This window comes from Patella vulgata, chromosome 3 (assembly GCF_932274485.2).
Source record: "Patella vulgata chromosome 3, xgPatVulg1.2, whole genome shotgun sequence".
NCBI classification, from domain to species: Eukaryota; Metazoa; Mollusca; class Gastropoda; family Patellidae; genus Patella; species Patella vulgata.
In genome coordinates this window covers 65,623,003-65,647,917 of record NC_065881.2, presented here as the reverse complement: position 1 = coordinate 65,647,917, position 24,915 = coordinate 65,623,003, and the positions used below count along the sequence as shown (strand labels likewise).

At 37.0% G+C, this 24,915-nt stretch overlaps 1 protein-coding gene across 1 annotated transcript; it reads left to right on the top strand.

Moving 5' to 3' along the window:
* Positions 1-3,559: 3,559 nt before the first annotated feature.
* Positions 3,560-23,881, top strand: LOC126815395 (cysteine dioxygenase type 1). Its single transcript, XM_050541010.1, has 4 exons — positions 3,560-4,028; positions 15,443-15,681; positions 18,499-18,668; positions 21,144-23,881. Exons 1-4 carry the CDS (start codon positions 3,796-3,798, stop codon positions 21,192-21,194), a joined length of 693 nt encoding a protein of 230 aa, XP_050396967.1. The 5' UTR covers positions 3,560-3,795; the 3' UTR covers positions 21,195-23,881.
* Positions 23,882-24,915: the final 1,034 nt, after the last annotated feature.

Genomic DNA, 24,915 nt, shown 5'->3' with positions numbered 1-24,915 from the left:
GGTTCTAATGTTTAAGGCAATGAATTCCATCAGATCCCAACATGTTACAATCAATCATCTGGTACAATTATTGAAGGGGGTTGAATTTTTTTTTTCTTTCCGGTCAAACGAATTTAGGCATATAGGCTGTAACGTACGTGATGTTCCTAATCCATGCCTGTCACCTTCTGATCATTCAGCATCAAATACCATGAATATTCAACAAAAACCTAACATAAGAGTTAGACCAAGTGTTATTCAGCAACATCACCTGGATAGAAAGGGACACACTGCGCAACGGTGAATATTCGCTTCTCTGTGAAACGGGAGACAGGGGCGTTAAATGAACGTATTTCACACTCAGACTAGTAACTATTGCGAACGAGTGTCCATATAATTATAAAATCACTATGGATTGTGTATACAGTATAGACAAATCACGGTAAACCGAAATTTAACCCTTAAAAAAATATATTAGTGCCCATCACACAACGAAAGTTACAGAAAAATATAGAACATATCTACATGTATATACAAGCTTAGGATTAAAATAATTATATAATCATATTTGATAATAAATGTCAAATTGCCCATAAGAAACCGATGTTTAAAGATAGAAGATGATATGGACATAAGAACGCTTGTCAGGACCGTAACTAGCTCAGAGCAACGGGGGGGGGGGGGGGAGTGTTCACAGGGGTGCTGTAGAATTGTCTAATGTTTTCATGGTCGACAGTGTTTTCAAGGGGGGGGGGGGGGGCGAAACTTTTTGCAGTCGCCCCCCCCCCCCTGCCCCCCCCCCCCCAGTTACGGGCCTGTTGGATATTTAAAATGACTTGGCAGTAACATGATCAAAAATCCAAAAAGCGACTGGGGGGGGGGGGGCGAATGGTTAGCATGTGCGCGCTGTATCATAATAAGGCCTCGCAAGCGAATTATTGAAATAAAATAAAAAACATATGATGCTAGTCCCGAAATTACCTAGTTTGTGTCGAGTGGGCGTTAAACCCCATTTCTCTCCCTCTCTCTCCAAAAAGCGACTGAATTTAAGTACATTTATTCTGAATGATTATCCTATATCTTTTTAAAAAAAAAAAGACTACTCTGGTCCACATAGTATTCAAACAATATTCGTCATGGTGTGGCCTTTCATACAAATAAAACTGAACAAATCTTCAAAAAAATCAAAACTGAAGTTACTGCCAAAAGAGTTATGGGAGAGAATGTAGAAGTTGATAACGGAGAGGGGGGCATAGCCAGCTGATGGACCAGATAGACGCTGACGAAAGCCTCGCGTTTTAGTGGTATTACTACAAATGGCTTTCCTTCAAAGCAGAGATCCTCAAGTTATTCAATTATATAAAGGTAGATATCACGAAGATTATTCTGACGGTTTACCTAACTCGAATAAGCGCCGCTTGTTCACTTTTTCAGGAAGCCACACACTCGAATAAAACATTATTCGAATATTCGACGGGTCTTGAAATTTGTATTCGAATAGTATTCAAATAATTACAACTACTGAAAGGAATGGCCAGCCGAGACCCGATATTTTGAAGGTAGTCGACCAGGGCGTAATTCACACATATAAACTGAGCGCAAAGAAAATAAGAACAACTAAGGCTATAACACATATGAACTTGAACTGGAAGCAAATATTGAAACAAAGCAACGCACTTGTTAAACGGGGGTGAAACTATATTCATGCATAAATATACATGTATATGCAAGTCATTTGACAGATTCTTTGCCAACAAATGTACGGTACTGGGTTTGAGTCGAAGCAGATTGAAATTTCGATTGACTAGACAGCAGTTTGGTAGGCGGCAACGGCCGGTATGAAAAGGATTGGCGGCTTGGCGCTTAGACAACGGTAAAAGATAAATTGGACCCAAGTTGGGTCCAGCATGACCGCATGTCTTCTGAAATGGGTTTTAGGGTTGGTATTCCCCAATAGTAACCTTGTTGGACTCAATTTTTTATCTGATTTACCACTGATCCCAAGAGAATGGTTAGATCTAAATATTAAGACCAACTTCAGATTTTCGCCAAGGTCACGAGCCTCGGCAACAATTACGTGTCCTAACCCTGTTTAAATCTCGTAACCGGGCGAAATCTGCAGATGACCTTAATGTTTAGACCTGACCCTATGACAATAGCTGTTCTACAGACATGCGTGAACGTACAGTTAGTTACCAGGGTAACTAAAGTGATACGGCATCAGGCGTGATCTATTTTTTTAGAAACCCGAGCGCAATAAATATAACTGGCTAACCAAAGGCAAAGGAGGTAAAAAGCTAACTATTGAATAACTGTCTCTGAACAGACGATCTATCTCTGAAGACTGTAGGCCTACATAGCAGAGAGAGAGAGATCTCTGAAAACCGTAGGTCTGGGCATAGCAGCGAGAGAGAGAGAGAGAGAGAGACGGGGTGGGGATGTGGGGTAACGTCCACTCGACACAAACTAGGTCATTTCCGGACTAACATATGGTTCAATTTTATTTCAATAATTCGCTTGCGCATAGGGGTCTTTCGCAGTGCATGGGAGGAAACCCACTCCTTGTTGCGAACAACCGGGGAATCGATACCACACCATTGAATCAATGACAGACCTTATGATACAACGCGCACGCGCAAACCATTCGGCCACCCCACCCCGCCTACATAGGGTAGCACCCTTACAAGCTAGGCAATCTAAGTTAGCTTCGAATGTAAATGTGGCAAGGAAAGCAGTCTTTAATAATATTTGAGAGCAAATAGAAATAAATAATGCAGATATTCGAAAATATTCGAAAATGGTGATTGAATATTATCTTCGACGAGCGAATATTCTTACCGAACACTAATAAGCATCCCTTGTTCAATAAGGATGATGCAATCGGAAGTTAATTCATTTACCTAATATATGCGCGTTAGATATGGATAACAAAAATTATTAAGCAAAAATATTGAAGTAACATGTACTTAAATCGAGAAATGACCTAGTGCTGAGTGGAGGTTAAACCCCATTTCAATTGTTTCTTCACCTTTGTTTACTTTGATTAAATCTTATAATGTAATTATCATTTCTAGGACATTAAAACATAGTCGCATTAGCCTATTAGACGGAACTAACACCGTTGTAAGGGACAACAATGATAGGTTTATACAAGCATAACGTTTCGATATGTATCTTGTTATCGTTATCAAGCACAATTGACATTAAGTAAACTGAACGCAAATTAACACCAAACTTGCTATCGCACCTGACACTCGCCTTAGATTTAGTGTGTGAAATTAATTAGAGGCAAGTAATTTAACCCCTGATAAAAGCCACAATTGATAATTTAATTTTTTAACCTAGAGATTAAAAATGTTCAATAATGATGAAAGACTTCAAATAACTATAAGGTTAGCTCCTGATAAGAGAGTCCATTTATTGTTAAAGATTTTCGCTAACAGCAGTCCATAGTGCCCAATAAAAACAGGTTATCTCACTTTAAATAGGTCTAAAGTTTATCGCAAAGACGAACAGGGCAGATTGTAGAAACGGACTATAACTGAGTTTTCGTTTTCAATGCTTCAGAGCTGTATACAAATTATTGTCTCATTGATTGTTCATGTAGGCATAACAGTAAAGCTTACACGTGGTTAAAGTTGTATTATACTCGCCATAACAACAGAAGACATCAAACCCGTGGAAAATTTTCAAAGGTGAATGAAAATTTATTCAGGACATAATTAAGTTTTCTTGCGTGCCGTTCACAAATTCTTCCTGTTTGTAATTTAACAGTACACTGATTTTTAAAATAGATTGAAGATTTCAGACGGAGTCATGGAAATTGAAAGTTCTAACATACCGATGGAATGCGAATCCCATGAAGTCGAAGAACCGTATTCTGATCACACTAAAGTTGTACGACCAAAATCACTGGAAGAATTAATTCAAGAACTTCACAAGGTATTTGATAGCGACAAGGTGAATGTGGACTATGTGAAGCGTTTAATGACATTATATATCAGTAATCGCAAAGACTGGAAAAAATACGCCAAGTTTGACCCCCACAGGTAAGATTATTTATTTCGATCTAGAATCATTATATTTTCTGACGGTATATTTATTAGGGCACGGGGCATGACTGATAAAAGAAGTTTAACTGGATCCAAATGTCCGATCCACGCACTGGTGCCACTAGTGGTACTACTAATGAGTATGATAGCGATGAGATAATAAAGACTGAGCTGTTAATATACTGTCACCGTGGACCCCCCCCCCCCCCAACCTCACTACGCTACTGTATGTAATTATTATCTATAACGACATTATAGTCGCTACTGGTTGTATGTAATATGTAATTAGAATCTATTACGACATTATAGTTATTATTAGGGCACGGGGCATGATTGATAAAAGAAGTTTATTAATACAAGTATAGTCCTTGAATCCGGATGTCATACCATAAGGATTAAACTTGGCGCTAAATAATTTATATTTACGTTCTACGTTCTTAGTAAAAGTCTGGTTTGTGTACCAAATGATACGATTATTTAAAATAGTAATTTCCCAGAAATAATCCCTCAATGAGGATATGAATAAGGATATAATAATATACGTTCTCTCCAGAAAGTGATACCCCAAAATAGATATACCGGGAAACGGAACATTTAATCCCTAGAAATTATATGCATAAATCAATCTTATTACGCATTTGATTAAACGATCCACCCAGCCTATGATTATGAGCCATCAATATTTGTGGGATCAATACCGGAGACATCAAATGAACGTATATTTTGAAGAAAAATAGTGTGTTATCTTCCAATATAGGAATAATAACGATCTTGTGTACAGCATAGTTTCGCATGTACCAACATTGCCAATTTATTTTTTTCATAATGCTTATATAACGCGTTGTTGACTGGGTCATAATCATGATGTTAAACCAATGATGATATTCTCATTAACATTCCACAATAAGCAAACTTAACTTACTGCGCGGGTAATACGGATTATGATTCACAATAAACGGTTCTACAATAAATAATTCATTAATCAGCTTGGCATTTGAAATCAATTTTATTCAATGGGTATCTGGATTTTCAGCATATATATTCGACTGTTTGTCGTATTGAAAACACATTTTAACAAACATAGTACAGATTTGTTTTATGTGCGATGTCCCGTAGTTCGAAAAATGGCGAGCAACGTATATATACGTTTTGTTATTTGTGACAAAAAGTGTGCAAATCAACAACATGTATCTTAACTCATTAATCCAAATAGATAATGTTAATAACAAGGTTTTCACGAAATATCAATGCCCACTTGTCAGAGCGAGTTGGATTACAAAGTCTGGGATAGCAGTTACTCGAGCCCGGATATTTTTTTAAGTTACCTGGGGAGGTCACTCGCTAATTGTCAGAACTTCACTTCAGTGGAGATCTGAAATTTCTGAACTGCCAAAAGACAAGGTGGGGGAGTGGTGGGTTGGTGGGTTGGTGGGTGGGTGGGGGAAACCCCGCCCATTTAAATATCATGTCGTAATTTTGATACATTCCCCAAAATGGATCTTTAACAATTAAATCGTTGCCTATTTGTGTATTTAAGGTCATGTATGCTAATCTGGACCATTCTTATTTTATCTTCTCTTAGATAACAAATCACGCTTGATCATTTCTAAAGTCTATTACATCTGGTGCTTCACATGGAACAAAATTTAGCCCAAATGTGGACAAGGGGAGCTTCACTAATAGTGAGTGGTGACGGGGGGCTTGTGTGCTTTCTATTAGAAAACACGTATAGTAATATTACAACATAAGATTATTAAGATTTAAGAAATCACAAACACATTGCTGTTGAGCAAAGTTGATTCAGTAAACGTTACATCTATAGAGTTCCAACAGTTTTAATATGTAGAACCTAAAACTATCACTAATCTCGGCAATTCTTTATGAGAAATGGTGTCATGAATTGATATCAGATGACTTAATCTGGAAACATTTTCTGTTTATCTATCTATAAAGCACTATCATAATTTCCCCGAGGGAGCATATCTTTTTAAAAAATAGTCAATTAATAACTCTAACTTGTCTTATCACTTATATAATATTACATGGGCTGTACCAGGAGCTCGGGAGTTTCGTTGAGGTTCGCAAGTTCGTTCATTTGATTTGTCACTTTCCTCCCTGGGGTCGGATAAACTAGTGATAAGGTGACAGACGGTGTCTGGTCAGCTCTATTTATCTTGACGATCGGTGCCTGACAGAATACTGTCAGACAGCATTTACGGCAGTCTATTTTTCTAAATCTTTTGGGGGAGGACCTCCAAACCCTCCGTAATGACTCCCTACTTTGGCGCTCGTGAGTGGGCTTCTTCGAGGGTCGCAAGTCCGTTCGTTTGACACTTTATCTCAACGATCAGCACCTGAAATACTGCCAGACTGAATTTCCGGCAGCCTGTTTTTCAAAAATTTCTGGGGGAGCCCCCACCGCTGGTTGGAGCTCGTGCCGCCACTGCAGTTACTTTCAGCTGAATTGACAGAACTCTGTGATTTTTGTAAAAAAAAAAAACAAGAAAAAAAAACTACTCCAATTGTTCATATAGGTATTTCACGAATAACAAACAACGATTGGGGCTAGAGGTTGTGTATAGCTGGACATATTCTGAAATCGATGTGATGCAAGACTTCCAGTATGGGCCAGTATGGTACCATTTCCAATAGAAGGCTTGATCTCTCTTTAACTCCGTACATCTTATCAAGGAATTCACGTAATACTCTACATTTATCCAGACCTCTCAGATTCCTAGATAGAAAATATCCTCGCGAATACCATGTCTCACGATTTCCAACTGAAATGTCTAGCTGTGATAATCGAGTTACAAAGTTCAGAGTTCGTTCAATATCAAGGTTGCTGGAACTTTTTCCACTTTTCCGATATGATTATGCTATATCCACTTCACATCTTAGTCCAAACCTTTCTAATTTACTTTTCTGTCCTTCCATTATGCTAGTAAGGTTGATTTTATTTGGTTTTAAATGAGTTTTTCAACTAAAAAAAAGCTTTCAACGACCGTAAACGAATCTATCCCGTTATGTGTTTGTAACGCTTGTCTGTGATGAAGGGAGATAACGTACCTAAAGGTTTGATAATTTCAGACTAATCTAGCAACGGCTAAATGGAAATAGAACAAGCGCGATGGGAACAAATTCTAGCTTTCTGGAACTGTTTATTGGGACATAACGCGTCACCTTATTAAAATTAATAATAAGCCACAAAAATCTCGGCTACGCCATTGCATAAAAATACATTTAGGTCATACTATCAGAATGAATTGAGACGTACAGAAATCGTGCATTAAAGAAAACTGAAGAAAGGTGAAACTATGCTGTACACAACATCGTTATTATTCCTATATTGGAAGATAACATATATATTATTATATCCTTATTCATATCCTCATTGAGGGATTATTTCTGGGAAATTACTATTTTAAATAACGCGTCACCTTATTAAAATTAATAATAAATAATTGGGTATTTTTTAATACTTACCCAGTAAGATTTTTTTACATGGATTTCAGAGCTTGCAGGGACATTTCTGCTGGTTTGCATATTCTAGATTGAAATGAAAAAAGGTTTAACGTCCTACTGTTCTGCTCGGACTGGGCTAATGAGGACGGAAGAGGATTGAAAAGCCTAGCGTCTGTGTTGTTTTTTTGTCTTTTTAAACGCGTTTTCAAGACATAACGCTGTTTGGAATTGGATTTGAGAATCTACAAGCATGGGCTATTGACTAGGGTAGCTTCAGAGGCCAACAGCTAACCTTCATAGTTATTTCTGTAGTCACAGGACACAAACGTTACAGCTGTTGTGGTAAACATATTGAGCATTATGTAAACTCCAAGTAATAAATATTCAATAGCTCTAAACGTTGGTATTTAGTGAATAGAAGGCATATTACGAACTATTTTGCAAACAGACAATGATTTTGTCGTGTGCTGTTTCGTAATCATAATCATGAAACTTCCTATTTTTGGATGACATAATAGACGCGTCTGTTGTTTTAAACAAGGCATTTACATGTGGTAACCTGATTCTCGTTAACGTATGAAAGCCAATTATTGCAAAAAGTGTTACACGACATAATAATGGCCCATTCGCCGACTTTAGCAACGTTAAAATAAAATGATTTCGAATGTAATAATATGGATCATCTGGTTATAAAATTACTCTAATTATTTCGCCCGTGTTGTCAAATTCTTGTCTCAAGCCTCCTTGTGTTCAAATAGACAATCTGATAAGGCTTTAAAAAAGACCACGGACCCATGTCGTGTATCGCCTTCATAAGTATGTTCGTATTGAATCTATTCATGATCCTCAGGGGTGTCCACACACGCTACATAATGTACTGAATGTGAGAGACCACGGACCCATGTCGTGTATCGCCTTCATAAGTATGTTCGTACTGAATCTATTCATGATGCTCGGGGGTGTCCACACACGCTACATAAAGTACTGAATGTGAGAGAGCATCGACCGAGATAAGAATGAACCCAGTAATGATGCAATACAGGCAATTCTTTAGAATGAGACCCAGTAACACGATTAAAATTGGGTGTTATAAGCCGTGTAAATGTAAACAACAAATTTAACCAATATTCATAACCACAACGAATTGATGTTTTTGGATGAGCTTTGCCGCTAAATCGTTCTGAAAACACTATGTTGCAACTTATTTTAGCATGTTTTACACTTAAAATTTGTAACGTATGGCATTGCACTTTAAGGTTTATGTTCACTGTATATTTGTAACAAAGTTGTAGAGTCAAGTCAACGCTATCTGGGTTGGGCTAAACAACCTTTTTTGACTGCTTTACTGACCGTAGTCGTTTACTTTTGCAACAATGTTTCTAATTCTAAAATCGCTAACTGTCATTTGGGGCGTTGGGTGGCGGGGTTTCGATTCCCCGGTCGTACGTGGCAAGGAGTAGGGTTGCCTGTCCAACCTCGCGTGTTTTCTCATGGACCTCCGGGTCATTATCATTTTCGCGGACAATATAATATGTTTCTTCACTGCTTAATGCACACTAACAATAAATGTAGATGATCTCCCGGCTTGGATTGAATTGTGTTAAAGGAGCTAAGTCGCTAATATTTGGGACCTAGAAATTGACACAAATGGGTCGCAACGGATACAATAATGTAATATGAATGTATATAAATTGATTTACATTCAATCGTTTCTGTTTTTACTGTAATTTCTAATCAGTTAGGTTCGGCGAAATACACTATATTCTCAATCGAATTTCAATCTCTAGCGTCTGGTTATTCCAGTCTACGCCGATAGTATTTATTGGGCATGCTCTCCAGATAAGAATATAGCGTCACCGTTTGACATGACTTGTGGAATATGCCTAGCCTCGTTTTTCGAGTCCCTTATTACAAATAGCCTTGAAAAGCACTATGGTACGCGATTCGTGTACCAATTGTAAAATGTTTATTTTGTCTTAAATATAGGATATCAGAAGGCCATCTTGTCCCGGTAAGATCACAACATCAATGTTGATTTAAACCCACAAATAATTCGTGTTTTCAATGTCGAAGATTTTGGATGCATTGAGTTAGAGACTTAGCTACTTTAAAAAGAGATACATCAAAACATTTCAGCATACATTATAGTATAAATGGTTTCACTACTGATAACTTTCGTGTTTGACTCCAGCTACAGCAGTGGGTGGTTCTAAGGACTTCCTTGGAGCAGGTTTTGTAATCATTTGGTCACAAAAAGGTTACAGGCCTGCAACTCCTTTAATTGTCCAATTAATATGACCACCAAAGGTACTATACATAAGTTAAGATATAATTTCATTAATCGACATTGAAATAATGTGAAACCTTACCGCATAATTCTAAGATTTAAACAAATCCAACAGCTACTCAAGATTGTGCGGGGTTAACGTCATGGCCATGTCGCTTTGAAAATGTAAAACGCATTACCACAAAGAGAAATTGTTCGAAGACATTTGTTCATACTTCACTCTATGTGATAAAAGCATTTATTTCAATACATACTATGATGATGTGTGTTGAAAACCATTCGTTTGTGGCGATTTTTACTTGCACAAAGCTTCATCAACGATTGTACCAAGTATAGCGGCTATATATAATACCTCGTCGACGCTACATGCAATATTATTGCAGCGAGCATTATAGATGACGTTGGCTGATTTAAACCATATCCTTGAACCACTTTTGAGCTGATATTCATTTTAGAGATTCAAGTACCACAATATTGTAGTTTGCAGAGATTTTAATTCTAATAATAAACAAAATCTCACTTAAAAGTGTAAAGATTACACCCCTCCCAGTTTCAGTGAAATTTACTCGTGGCTGAGTAAATTATCAATTAAACACGGAGTTTATAGGTGTAATAATTAATTTGCACTCATTTAAAGTTACAATTTCATATTTTCTAAGAAAGTCAAAACATAATTATTTCTATGTCTTTTGCTCAATAGGTTGTCAACTCACTATTATACGATCATAGGTGTCATTCTCACACTTAAAACTCATTTACACCGGAAATAATAACACAATTACCTCCCAATTACCTCCCGTGTTTTCTATTCTCCACCATGGAGTAGCTATCTTCAAACGTTTGAATTTGAAGAGGAAAATGATATTTTTGCCAATTTCTCAACTGGCAATAGTGAATTATAGGATTATTCTTTAACAAGGTAGGACTGTTTAAAGATACCATCTATTTTAAGGCTTTATTTTAATACATTTTAAAAATATAACTTAAAAATATGAAATTGCAACTTTAAATCTGCATTTTGGTTAATGAAACACTATTTTCAGTGAGTGCAATACACGTCCGAATGTAGTTTATCAGTTCGCATCACTGAAGGTGTAAACTGACTTGTTAGTTTTCGCTGTATTTTGGGGGCCGTCTAGTCTGACGGTGACCAACTACGTGAAAAGAAACGAATAAATAGTTGTAACCTGTTTGCCTTTATAAAAGTACCTTACACAACCACCAGGGCTGGCACGTGTCATTTTACTAGTATGTTTCAAGGTTACCAATAATATTCACAGATAGTCCAAGATTACTTATATAGAAATGAGTTTGCGATGATATTAAAATGCTTCCGCGGTTGACGTTTTCTCCAAACAGCCCGTAGTGCTATTAGGTGAGAAGAAAATTGTAGAATTGCTTCTTTACAAAAGCAGTCAAAGTGCAAAAAAATTCCACTCGACAGCGGGTGTTTTTCCAGGCCACCTAGTTTTTCCAGGCCAGTAATTTTTATTTTCAATAAAGGGTGATAGACCTTGGAATTTCTATACGGGCTAGCTTAAGCATACTGATCAGGCGACCACTGTAGACTGGATTAATGAAGACGGGCATATACAGTGTGCTATGGGGGAAACTTTGTCCGGACTGTGGCGCAAAGGCGTATTCTTATATCAAATTCCAACCTCCATGGGTTCTTTTACGTGTTCACCAATGTGTACAAGGGACCTCGGTTTTCGTCCCACTCGAACTACTATACGTTATCCCGTCATACGTCTTACTTACTGAGCCACCGTGCCTCCCCGTAGAATTAGAACTAATGTTAAATGTAATTAACGGTAACAGCATTCTAGAGCCGAGCTATAGACATATGGAATGAGCGCATCAATTTGAAAACTTCCTTTATAGTCCTTTAGTGGCATTTAGCGATTGGAAAACATAACAAAACTAACACAGTTATATGGGACAACAATCACTGATTTATTATACACTAGCACGACGTTTCGATAAGTATCCTCTTATCGTTATCAAGCAAACCCGATAAATACTTTTCTGGGAAAGTATCTTTAAGAGAAAGAAAAGAGGGACAAAGGGTGAATTCTAACGTTAGAAGCACTAGCATCTTCAATAGAAGGCTTGATTTCGCTTTAACTACGTACATCTTATCCTAAAACCGCAGTCGTTGAAGCACGAGATGCTTTTCATCCTGGGCATGACTCCGTGTGCTTATTCTTGTATGATTTTCACAAATACTCTTAATGAAAGAATTACCAAAATAGGTGCTATATAACACTTGGCATAGTCCAGTAATTATTAATACTTTTAAACTTTTTGGGCCTACCCGGATTAATTAAGACGACCATACTCTTCATCGAATTTCAACCACCGAGGGTTCTTTTATGTGCATGTCAAGGTGTACGCCTACACACGGGACCTCTGTTAATCTTCCCATCTGAACGACTAGGCGTTGTTCCTTGCTAGATCCTTCATCCAACCCACCTCACTCAGGGAAATCAGACTATGGAATCGACAACGAAAGAATACACCCCCCCCCCCTTTCCCGCGCAGTGGCGTAGCTAGAATTTATGCTGCGGGGGGGGGGGGGGTAGATCTAAATATTAAGGCCACCTCCAGATTTCTTCAAGGTCACGAGATGTAAACAGGGCTAGCGCTAACCCTAGACCCATCCCTAACCCTTAGCCCACAATCGTAGACAACGATCACGTGCCCTAGCCCTGTTTACACCTCGTTCCCATATAGATATGCAACTAGCTCTCATCTTTCGCCCGTGTATCATTGAGTGCAACTATATGTATGACAATGACCCTAATTGATATTGACCCTAACTACTGACAAAACAAGCTCAAAAAACAACCAGAAAAAACTGATGTGAATAGATGAACAGCGGTAGGCATAGGCGTACGAGCCAGGGGGGCAGGGGGGCAGCTGCCCCCCTAACTTTCGGGCAAGCTGACTTTTCGGGCAGACGGGTAAAGTGAAAACAAAAATTTATTTCATCTACTTGGCTAAATAAAGTGCCCGAAATCTAATAAAACACTAAATTTACGGGCTGGAATAGCAGGAAAACGCGTTTGCGGCTGTCAAATATTGCAAAAATTTCTTGCGGGGTCCATACAAGGTCAGTTCCGCTTCTTCGCCTCTCGAAGAAAACCGGCGCCGCTGTCTGTAAACCCGAAATTTTTTCAGGCATTTCTAGTTTTGCTTCCCTTACTGTTATCGAGCCCTAATATAACACTAATTTTACTTTTCTTTTAATTGAATGCCACGAATTTGTACAGAGTTGACTATGGATTAAAAAATGTTGCCTGGAGTCACCCTACTTTGTGCGACATTTTTCGGGCATCGATTATTATTTGTGAATGCAGATGCAACAGTCTGATTGGATGGTTGGAATTCAGAGTGGGATTTCGGTTACAAAACCATTGGATACTTTTGGAGTTTACACGTGCTAGAATAGCAGAAAACGCATTTGCGGACGTTAAATTTTCAAAATTTTCTCCGGGAGGGTATACCCCCGAACCCAGGGACGATTGATTGGTTGTTTGGAATTCCGGTCGGCCAGGTAGGCTATATTGGACCAAATTGAAGTTGCTGTATTCACAGGCTGGAATAGCAGGAAAACGCGTTTGTGGCAGTTAAATTTTCAAAATTTTCTCCCAACGGTCCCGTCTTCGTGGACTGTAAACGATTGATTGGAATTCTAGTCAGCCACCTGAAGGGGGGGGGGGGCAAGGTAAGCTCCGCTCTCTTCGCCTCTCAAGGTAGACCGGCGCTCTCTGTAAACCCGAATTTTTTTTTCGGGCATACCGCGTTCTGCCCCCCTAGCTGTCATCGAGCCCGTACGCTTATGGCGGTAGATTAATGTTTGTGTTTGTAGTCTATTATAAACCTTCAGTATCGGACCATGAGTACAGTTATCGGTGTGGTGGCTTGGACGAACATAATCTATAGGCCTACATACAATCTGTTTCACAGAGAATTACGAGTCTTCTCTAATTTGCCTAGCGAATATTCACTGCTGATCAGTGTGGCCTACATGGCAATCTAAGGTTAGATCTATTTGATAAGGCCAACTTTAAGTTAGGTGACAGGCCACGCGATGCAAACAGGGCTAGCTATAGCGCTAATCCCAACTCTAACCCTGGACCTAGCCCTAATGCTTACCCTAACCTACTATTTAGCCAACAATCACGCGTCTTAACCTTATTTACATTTCAGCGACCTTGACGAAAATTGAGCTGGCCTTAACAAATAGATTTAGCCCTACAAGTCGATTGCCGAAGCGGGGTCTAGAAATTCATCTGCAATAAAGACATGTAGTGTAACAGCTGGGTTACATTCCAATGTTGATCAGTTTGGGTCTTTTTGTATATATAGAATATAGGTCTGAACAAACATTGGATGCCTTACTGAACTATCTAGTATCTAGTTAAACTGTGCCAGTCATATTTACTGTTGCCAAACAATCATTCATTACGCCATTTTAATCTGTTTACGTTATAATAGGCGGCTGTATTAAAGAAACATTTTAGATAGCACCTTCAATATATCCTTAGACCCTCAAATTTACCGAAAATTCAGAACGTATACTATCGTTAAATGTCTTTGTAATCACTACATAATTTGTACGACTCATAAGCAAAAATTAAATGCGTATTTTTTGTCCGCTCGCTTGGCAGACGTTTGGACACAATCTATATCAACGACTATGAACTTTAATCAGATCACATCAGATCGAAAATATTTTTTTAACAAACCGACTAAGATACCCAAAGTGCGAATGTCTCATTAAAATCAAGCATCGTTGGATTAAGACTCAAACGCTAGTTTGTCTGATCGAGATCCTGCTTACTGGGTATTCGAAATTTCCAGACTAATCGTTGATCACCTTCACTTTCAACCCGTAACGTTTTTAAACCAATGAAATGCTGCAAACGTGACACACCTCCGCAAATTAATTTATAGTCTATTTCTCACAAATGGACTAGGTAAATGTTTACTATTTCTGCACAGCTTTTGAATATATGACTAAATTCTTTTGACCCGTGATTATTTAATTTTGCAGCTTAATTATTATACACACGCATTGAAATATGATTATATATTACCCTTCCCACTGTCCGTCGTCGGTTCGTTGTCCACAATTTCATGTGAACACTACAGATAACATCCGATCTTTTAAAAATTCATGTTCTTTTAACTTTACAAAGCTATATCTGATGATATGAAATGAAATAAAATGAAATGGGGCTTAACGTCCTGCTCCGACTGGGCTAATGAAGACGGACATATGCCATACAGTGTGATATGAGGGAAATTTTGCCAGGATAGTGGCGCTACGGCCTATACTCTTATATCGAATTCTAACTGCCAAGGGACCTTTTACGTGCACGCCAAGGTTTTTCGTCCCATCCGAACGATTAGACATCTGTCCTTGTGAGGGCCTCCGTACTGCATCACTGACAAGGAGAAACCACGCCAGAAAATCTCGATAAACGTCTGATAATAACTTCTACGATTATTTCCCTGTTCACATTAGTGACACAGAGAAGCAATTTCCGACGGTTATTGTCCTATTTTGTCCTAGTTGTTTTGGGGTTTTTTCAACTGGCTATTCCTTCAATTACTCCTGAATTTGATCTGATACATGCAGTCCGTTTTTCAGGTATACAAGGAATCTTGTAGATGGAGGAAATGGTAAATTTAATTTAATGGTTTTATGTTGGGGTGAAGCTAATGGCAGCAGTATACACAGTCACGCTAATGCCCATTGCTTCATGAAAGTCTTAGATGGTTCCGTCCGTGAAGAGCTGTACGATTGGCCATCAGAAGATTCCACCGAAACAAGTATGAGTCCAAGACAGAAAAATACATACGAAAAAAATAGCTGTGCCTATATTAGCGGTAATGTAAAAATTTTTTCTTGATCTAAATTTGGGGGTATTTGTTGTGGCCTTTTTCTGCCTATCGTTCTCTATTTTGAAGGTCGAAATTATTATCCTCATATCGTCGTTTTTTGTTAATATCTTTAAGAGTTAGGCTCCTCGGAAAATATATCTGATGACTATTTCATGGATTATTAATCTTGATGGGTTGCATATGTCTTGTAAAATGCTACCATTACCCACAAAAAAATATATAACGTTTGTGGACTGCATGGATAGCTGCATATTCCCGAAGCAATGACCCGAGAAATCGCTCTCTGACCATTGCTGGATTACCTTCTGATACTTGAGCTTTTGAGGGGGCGTGTCTATTCTTCACGTTCAATCAAATCTATCCCAAGTACAGCACCATGACAGCCCTTCGTTTAAAGGACAATATTGGTGCCAGTCATTATCACATATGTGATAGAGCTGGTTAAACACATTCCAAATATAATTTTAATACAGAGAACATTGCTACGATAGCTGAGTAATACAGGTTTCCTGAATCGGAAGTGACGAACGCCAAAGGAAAACACGAATCATCTCTCTATATAACTGACTGATGTGATGAGTGATAACAGATACACGGCCGAATTTCTGCTCACTAATAATTCCTTCGAAGACCAAAAGTTGTTATATGGGACTGTAAGAGGATACCTGACAATTCAATAAAGTAATTGAATGTCATTAGATAAGAGAACACGAGAAAAATAGAAATAGTCCGTACATTCCATTGTTTATATTCATTCTATACCTTATAAAAACAAGGTAATGCACGGACTTTTTCTTTCGTGTTCACTTATCTAGTGGCAGTCAATTCTTTTTATGAATTGTCAGATATCCTCTCACAATCTCACACAACAACTTTTGGTCTTCGAAGGAATTATTCGCCCGTATATCACTCGCCACATCAGTCAGCTATATAGAGAGATGACTCGTTCTTTCCTTTGGCGTTCGTCACTTCCGATTCAGGAAACCTGTATTACTCAGCTATCGTAGCAATGATCTCTGTGTTAAAATTATATTTGGAATGTGTTTAACCAGCTCTATCACATATGTGATAATGACTGGCACCAATAGTGTCCTTTAATCTGGGGTCTTCCCTACGACTTTGGACAGTGATTTAGGGTATTGAAAACGGTGAAAGTATTATTCGTCTCCAAATAGTATTGTTTACATTGTATCCGTGTTGATAGCCTTGTTTGTCACGCGGTTAGTTTTTCTGCAATATTTTGCTATGCACTGGTTGATTGGGCATAATAAAATCGTGAGTCATGACGTAACGTTATGTAATCATATTTGGTCCAATTTTGAGCTCTGTTTAAAGCGTAATGATGTTGTTACGCAGTTAGCTATTGGTCGTTAATTTGGAACAGAAATGTGCTTCCTTTACAGTGGGATTAGCTCTAATCAAACGAAACACTGCGAGGACTATGGGATAGCTGATGTGGGCGTATGTTTCTCATTTTCTGACAACCTATCTTTTCTGTAATTTAAACTAGGATGTTTAGATTGTACCTTACTCCATTCAATCATGGTTTTAAAGATTGAGATTGTATCGAGACCTTGATAATATTTATCTTATCTTGGACCCCAGTTATGCCATTCTCTGTGCATGCATTGAGGGCATGTTACCCGCAGTACTTTTAGCGTGTGAAATTTAAATCAAGTAGGATTCTTTAAAGGAGGCAAGTCTCTGACTCAGTATTATCCACAGTCTTCGGCATTGAAAACACGACTTATTGGTCAGTTTTAATCAACATTGATGTTGTTATCTTACCGTGACGAGATGGGCTTTTGATATCCAATATTTAAGACAAAATGATAATTTTAAAATTGGCACACGAATCTCGTGACTGAATGCTTTCGAGCGCCATTTGTAATGAAGCGACTCGATGAACGAGACTAAACATCCCACAAAAGAATACTAATCGATGTAGACTGGAACAACCAGACGCCAAAGACTGCCATTCAATTTGGACTCTTCGCGTATTTCGCAGAACATAACTGATTAGAAATTACAGTAAACACAGAAACGACTGAATGTAAATGAGTTTATATACACTCATATTACATTATAATATGTGTTGCGATCCATTTGTGCCCATTTTAGGTTCCAAAGATTTAGCTCCTTTAAATCAGCATAAGTAAGAAATATAATAAATTTGAATAATTTTATAATTCAGAATATGATTGCCAAAAAACGAATCCTTTCACAATGTCTTATGAATTAAAAAGGAAATTCTTCAGTTGTGTGTTGTATAATTCTAAAAACAATTTCGAGCAACTTATCTGTCTTGAGTAGTTTTATTGTATACAATTGTGATGAAATGTAATGAAATGGGGTTTAACGTCCTACTGTTCTGCTCCGAACTGGGCTAATGAGGACGAGCATACGCCATACAGTGTGCTATGAGGGAAATTTTGCCTGGACAGTGTCATTACGGCCTACTCTTATATCGAATTCCAACTGCCAAGTGAACGTTTACGTGCACGCCAATGTGTACACGGGACCTCGTTTGTTTGCCCCATCCGAACGACTAGACAGCTGTCCTTGTCATTCCCTCCGTCCTGCATCACTGACAAGGGGGAACCACGCCGGAAAATCTGGATGAACTTTCTCGGCCAATGCAGGGATCGAACACCCGAAATCCAGGCTAGCGAGCCAGCCTCTTACCCACTTAGCCACCGTGCCCCCCCCCCCCCATAAAACTGTTGTGTCTGCAGCAAAAGAAAGAATAGAAAAAAATGAATACAATTGATTTTAATCCAGTTTGTTTATTACTATTTCCAGATGAAATTGGCCTCCATCGTGTAGAAAATCCAAGCCATTCCGACAAGGCTGTCACTCTTCACCTTTATTCACCACCATTCGATGAGTGCGAGAGTTTTGATCAGCGAACGGGTCACAAAAATACAGTTAAAGTTACATTTTGGAGCAAGTTCGGAAAGAGGACACCTTATGTGAGTATGCTTTAACCGTAACACCTTATCAGCTACATGACATTATTAATAATTCTACGCGAAGGTGATTAAGAGTAAGACAAAAATTCACCTTCTGTTTTGCCTCAGACGAATCAGATACTGAAAATTCTGTTAAAGATGTATTAGGTAAAAACTAAATATTCCCATTACTAGTCTTTTTTTGGCTTCAAATGTTATATAAATTATTAAGTAGACATGTATTTACATTCATAACAAAACACAACACAAGGTATATATTGATATAACTACTTCTCTATTATTAACAAGGTATATATGGATATAACTACTTCTCTATTCATTAACTTGAAAACGTGACCTGCATGTGTTACGAAACGTCGTTATTAAATAATAGAGAAGTAGTTATATTCATATATACCTTGTGTTGTGTTTTGTTATGAATAGTTAACCGTGCTTCTAGATGTCATTTAAAGAATAGAATAGTATTCACATCACAAGCCCATAATAAACTCTCAATGTAGATCATCCGATGGCTGAGATATTACATGGATTACATGTAGATCATCCGCGTCTTCTAATCGGCTAACGTTAAATTAGACAATCGGGACTAAATTATTGTAGCTTTTGATCAACGAAACTACTTAAGCTAAATCTTGTCAAAACTTCAAACATTCATAACTTCGCTCAGAATAAAGTCATACTATTGAGATTTTCATTGTCTATTTTTTAAACTATAATCTAAATCTCACATAATGCATCTTTAATGATGGGAGAAGAGGTAATTCTTTTTCTTTCTGGTTACGGAGTCAGATGCCAAAGGGTTTTTTTTTCAGTCCAACAATATTTACGATTTTTAGGGTGTAAATCTAAGTTCACAACCAAAAACAATGTTATTGTAACGTTATTTATTTTTTTATTATGTCCTCTATCCTTTCAAACTATATAATATCATTAAATTTATTATTTTAATCACGTATTAAATATTGAAGGCAAATTAAACTCATGCGGCTGATTATTTACAAAACTAATATAACTTTCGGGGATAGGTCTGTTAAAAGATATACATTGTACACGTGTACAGATTTATAATTGAAACTTTGATGAAATTGAATATCCTGCTGAGTAAAACAATCCTATAAAGTTGTTTTTTTTTAATTCTAATGTCCCTCGGTCGGAGTGTTTTTAAACTGTGTTTGTGAGTTTATATTATGAAATGCATATAAGAATACAAGGCAAAGAATTAAAAGAAGATTTTTTTCATAATGGGTACGCCCTATAAGTGAAATAAAAAATTTGCCAAACCCATATCTTAATTGTCAGTAATAAAACGTAAAATCTGAAAGTAACTTGTAAACATTATCTTAGATTAACTTCTATATTTTTTAAACCTGATCAGTTCAATGTGACAATCGACAATCTTCCCGTTACCACCACCCCCCCCCCCCCCCCGCCCCAAATACGCAATTAGTGACAAAGCATGTAATACACATGTGCCAAAGTTTTGTGCGATTCAGATTTAACCTAAAGCGATAATTTCATATTTTTAAGTTATATTTTTAAAATGTATTTTAAAAAATAGATGGTATCTATAAACAGTCCTACCTTGTTAAAGAATAATCCTATTAATCCTATAATTCACTATTGCCAGTTGAGAAATTGGCAAAAATATCATTTTCAACTTTAAATTCAAACGTTTGAAGATGGCTATTCCATGGGGGCAATAGAAAAACAAGGGAGGTAATTGTGTTATTATTTCCGGGGTCAATGATTTTTAAGTGTGTGAATGATACCTATGATCGTATAATGGTGAGTTAACAACCTATTGCACAAAAGACATAGAAAGAATTATGTTTTGACTTTCTTAGAAAATATGAAATTCTCGCTTTAAAATATATTTTGGGTTATTACCCCAGTTTTTTTATGGAACATTTCCTGTTTTCGGACATGAAAACCATGCGAACGCTATATATGTTCTACAATTTTTAACAGATTTTGTTTGTCATGGGAGGACGAACCCTGCCAGTATTCAGTGTTCCGCAACCTTCCATACCGGACTCCCCCTCACCCAATCCCATCATATCCTTTGCCGAATTGAACATAAACGCGATAGTGGCTAAAGTGTTTCGCGTCCATCTCTTGCAAATGCAAAATATGGGCGTATCTTGCATGTCAACGTCTTGTTCGCGTGTTTCCCTCTTGATAGAGAAGCAGAACTGACTGGCAGGCAAGGAATAGCGTCTGTATGGTCGTCCGGATGATACGAAAGCCAAAGTGCCGTGTACACGTTCTCGTGTACGTAAAAGAACCATTGCCAGTTAAATTCGACAAAGAGTGGGGGGAAAGATTACTGTCCATGCAAAATTTCCCTCATCATAGCACATCGTACATCGGTGTTGCCCGTCTTTATGAGCTCGGTTGGTGCAGAAAAGTAGGACGTGTTAAAACCCATTTCACTTCATAATAACGTCCTAATATTATTTTTACGTATATTTTCAGGGAGTATGCGCTACAACAAAGGAAGCAAGGAAAAATGCCGAAAATAATTAAGGATGAAGAATGATGGCTGATGACTGCCATTTAGGATTGTGACAGTGTGCGTTTACTAAAATGCATTTAATAATACATGTAATAGTATTTTGATTAGAAGTGATACATTTAATGAATACTTCCGCATAATATACATCATTGTATTTTATGTTTAATATTAATGCAAATAATTTAATACGCTAATCTCTTGGTTCTTGGTGTATATATTATAGGTCCGTTTCGACAACGTCGACCACAGTATAAAAAAGCTATAATAATTAATTTTTAGATTTCTGGGCTGGATCCTCATTAGTTTATAGGACGTTGTTCCGCAAAGAACACTTTGCTATCTCAAGGCCTGCACACATACCAAGTGTATCGATCTCCGTAAAGTCCTAAACTAACTCCGTTAAAGGGTATATCTGAAAATGGATTTATTATTCCCTACTGTTTCATCCTGATATGACATAATATTATTCTTAGATTTGTATAGGGCCCCCTACCTTGCCAAATTACCATTATCGCAGATCCATAGTGCGCGATAGAACCGACAATTTCACTTGGATCTATGGAATAGTGGTTATATAGGATTGTGTTACCTGGGCTATGCGATGGATTAGCTGTCGTGATGCACACCCAGGCGAAAACATGTCAGGACAAACAGTTTAGTTTGAAGACTTTGTCGTTATACCTAGGGCAGACAAGCGTATTTTTTCGCCCGATCGCGCCGATTTTTAAAATCGCTCTAAACAAATCGCCCGTCGTGTGCTCGTTCATGGCGACGGCAATACAGTCAGCGAACCATTCGGTCGACCGATCGCCCGTATCTAGTATGTTAGATATTTTCGGTCGAATATTTTACGCCGGCGAATCGATCGCTGGCATATCCGCTCGTCTGCCCGTGTCCAGCGTATATTGTCGACATCATTGATATGATCTCAAAATGGTTGACTCCAGAGTCTGACGAAAGAAGGAGAATTGATGATTCTTTGGTCGGAAAGGCCTTGCCTGTTTAACGTCACGATTCCAGAGTTTTAGAAGCAAATAAATAGCAGCTACCACAGCAATCTCACGTGATCGACGTAATTTACTCGCAGAGAGTGGCGTACGCCCTCGAGACGATCTCTGCGTGTGCCCGTTCGTGATCGGCCGTAAAAAATCGCTGGCGAATTTTAATCGTCGCGATGAAGCGAAAAAATACGCTCGTATGCCCATAGCTTTTTAATGATTATTGGTCAACTATGAATTGATGCTCGGAGTGTGCAAGCCTTTAGGCTACATAAGGGAGGCCTTGATCGTGAAATATTCAGTATTGCCCTTCGCATTTTAAGTGCCTTTATGTTTCTTTTGAAATATTTTTATTATGTAATATTTTATGTTCATGTGAAATATATTTTTAAAATTATACAAGACTAAACCTTATCTTAGTAGTCCCATAATTGTTCTTGTCGAGCGGCCAACTTACCTCAATTTATTTAATATAGCTTTAATTATTGCTCAATGATTGTTTGTTGAATATATTCAATAATTAGATTTCAAAAATCGTTTGTTCAATCCGGTTGACCCGGCAACATTTTTTTAATTGCTCAAATTTTTGTTTCAATTTCTATTTGCTTGCTTGATTAAACAGCATGTGTATTATGCAATTAGTTATCAAAATATCAACGCTATTTTATTCTGATTTTTTAATGTAACATAAACTGTGTGGTAACTTATGACTTTCATTGTAGGCAAAGGATACACAATACCTTTGGATGAGTCTTGCACTCAGAATTCTGTAACATTACGTCCAAATTAAGATGTTGATAGTTTACAATCCTTAAAGATGCATTATGTAAGATTTAGATTTATAAAAAGCTGGTCGTTCTTGCTATAATAGTTCAAAAATAAATAATGCAAAATCATTCAAATTATAATACTTTATTCTGAGCGAAGTTATCACCGTTTGAAGTTTTACAAGATGTGAGATATATAGATTGTTTTATCGTAGTTGTTATTTGAGACTTAGCTTCGATTCGCCATTTTTAAATTAATACATTGAATGGCGACCGTGATTTTTCCCTTTAAATCTCCGCCATCCGATGTTCTAGAGAGTTAATTATATATGAGCTTGTCATGTGAATAAATGTCTAAATAATAGTTCATATAACTTCTGAAGTAAAAATAAAGACCTACTACAGGCAGATCTAGCTCTTACATAATGCATCTTTAATATATGAGTTTACAACTAAGTGGAGCTTTTAATACTTTGTACTTATGACAGTAAATTTCATGTGTAATCTTTACAGAAACACCGTTTCATCAACATTTACGACGTCTATTATTGTCAGGCTTAATGCCAGTATATATCCATATATTTTTAAAAATTGTAATAAAATGTTTGAGAGGTAATTATTTTTTTTAAACATTAATAGTTGATTTTGTATTAAATGTGTTTTTTTGTTTTTTTTTTTTATTTCTGTTTTCTGTGTGTTATATTTTAGTACCAAATGCCCGTAACCAATTTTAAGCGTTATCATCATATATGATAACGCTTAAAATTGGTTACTCTAAAATTATGCTCTAAAAAAATACACATTTGACAGGGATAAGTGTTTTTATAAAACATTTTTACGTGAATTAAAATGATAGCAAAGTATTAAAACCGGTTATTATTTATTATTAATGTAAAATTAACTTTTTTTTCCCAATAAAATCTCATCATTGCATTTGTAGCTTTATTGTGTTCACCCAAATTTACATCGTTTGTTTAAGTGGCCATTAAGAACCACGGGTATATATGGAAAATCACGTTCACAATATTTTCAGTCGATATTATGACAATTTTTACCTTGAAAAATAGCTTACGATTCATTAACACTAATAAAAAAATCAACAAATAGAAACATACGCTAGAAAAATGTTATCGTCCACCAAACCACTGATGAATTACTCGATTTCAAAATCAATAGTATATGATATACTATGATATAATATACTCTATTGTCATTTGAATTTAATGTGGAATAATTGACACTATTATCGGTGATTTTACAATGCAATGAACATATTTCACATATTTGAAAATTAATATTTATAAAAAAAAAGTTTGTTTATCAGTGAACAGCTGGTCGAATTATACTGGTAAATTTCCCCCGCGTCGACCTATATCATTAATAGGTGTGTTTTGAAGATTCCATATGTTTCATCCACATTAAATCATATAAATAATATAAAACACGTGATCCCAAAATAGACTTATGTTTTACCCACTATACTGAATGATATGTGATTAAGCTGGTAAAAATTATTAACCTTTGTATGATTTTGTATTCAATTACATTCCAACGTTCTGGTATATTTTAAACTCTGTTTATATTTAACCATTGCGCCGGTTAATCATGATTGTTTGATATTGAATTGTGGTGTGGAGTGTAAACCTTAAAATTTATGAGGCATTTTTCATTCACGTTTGTATACAGAAAAATTAGATTTGCTTTTGAAACCTTATTGCCAAAGGTAACAGGTCATTCACATATAAATATTTAGGAGTATGTGGGAAAATAAGTGTAATAAAACATTCAAAGAGACATGTTTTGGTGAAAATTACAAATATCAAAGGCATGCTTTTGCCAGGCTTACAGGCTTACGCTATACCCTTAGATCGGGTAAAAACTGGTTGTATCTGATATTATGAGATTGAACAACCTGGAAGACATGGATGCACCCAAGACCAGTTATTGGCAGTTTCACAAAGGATTTA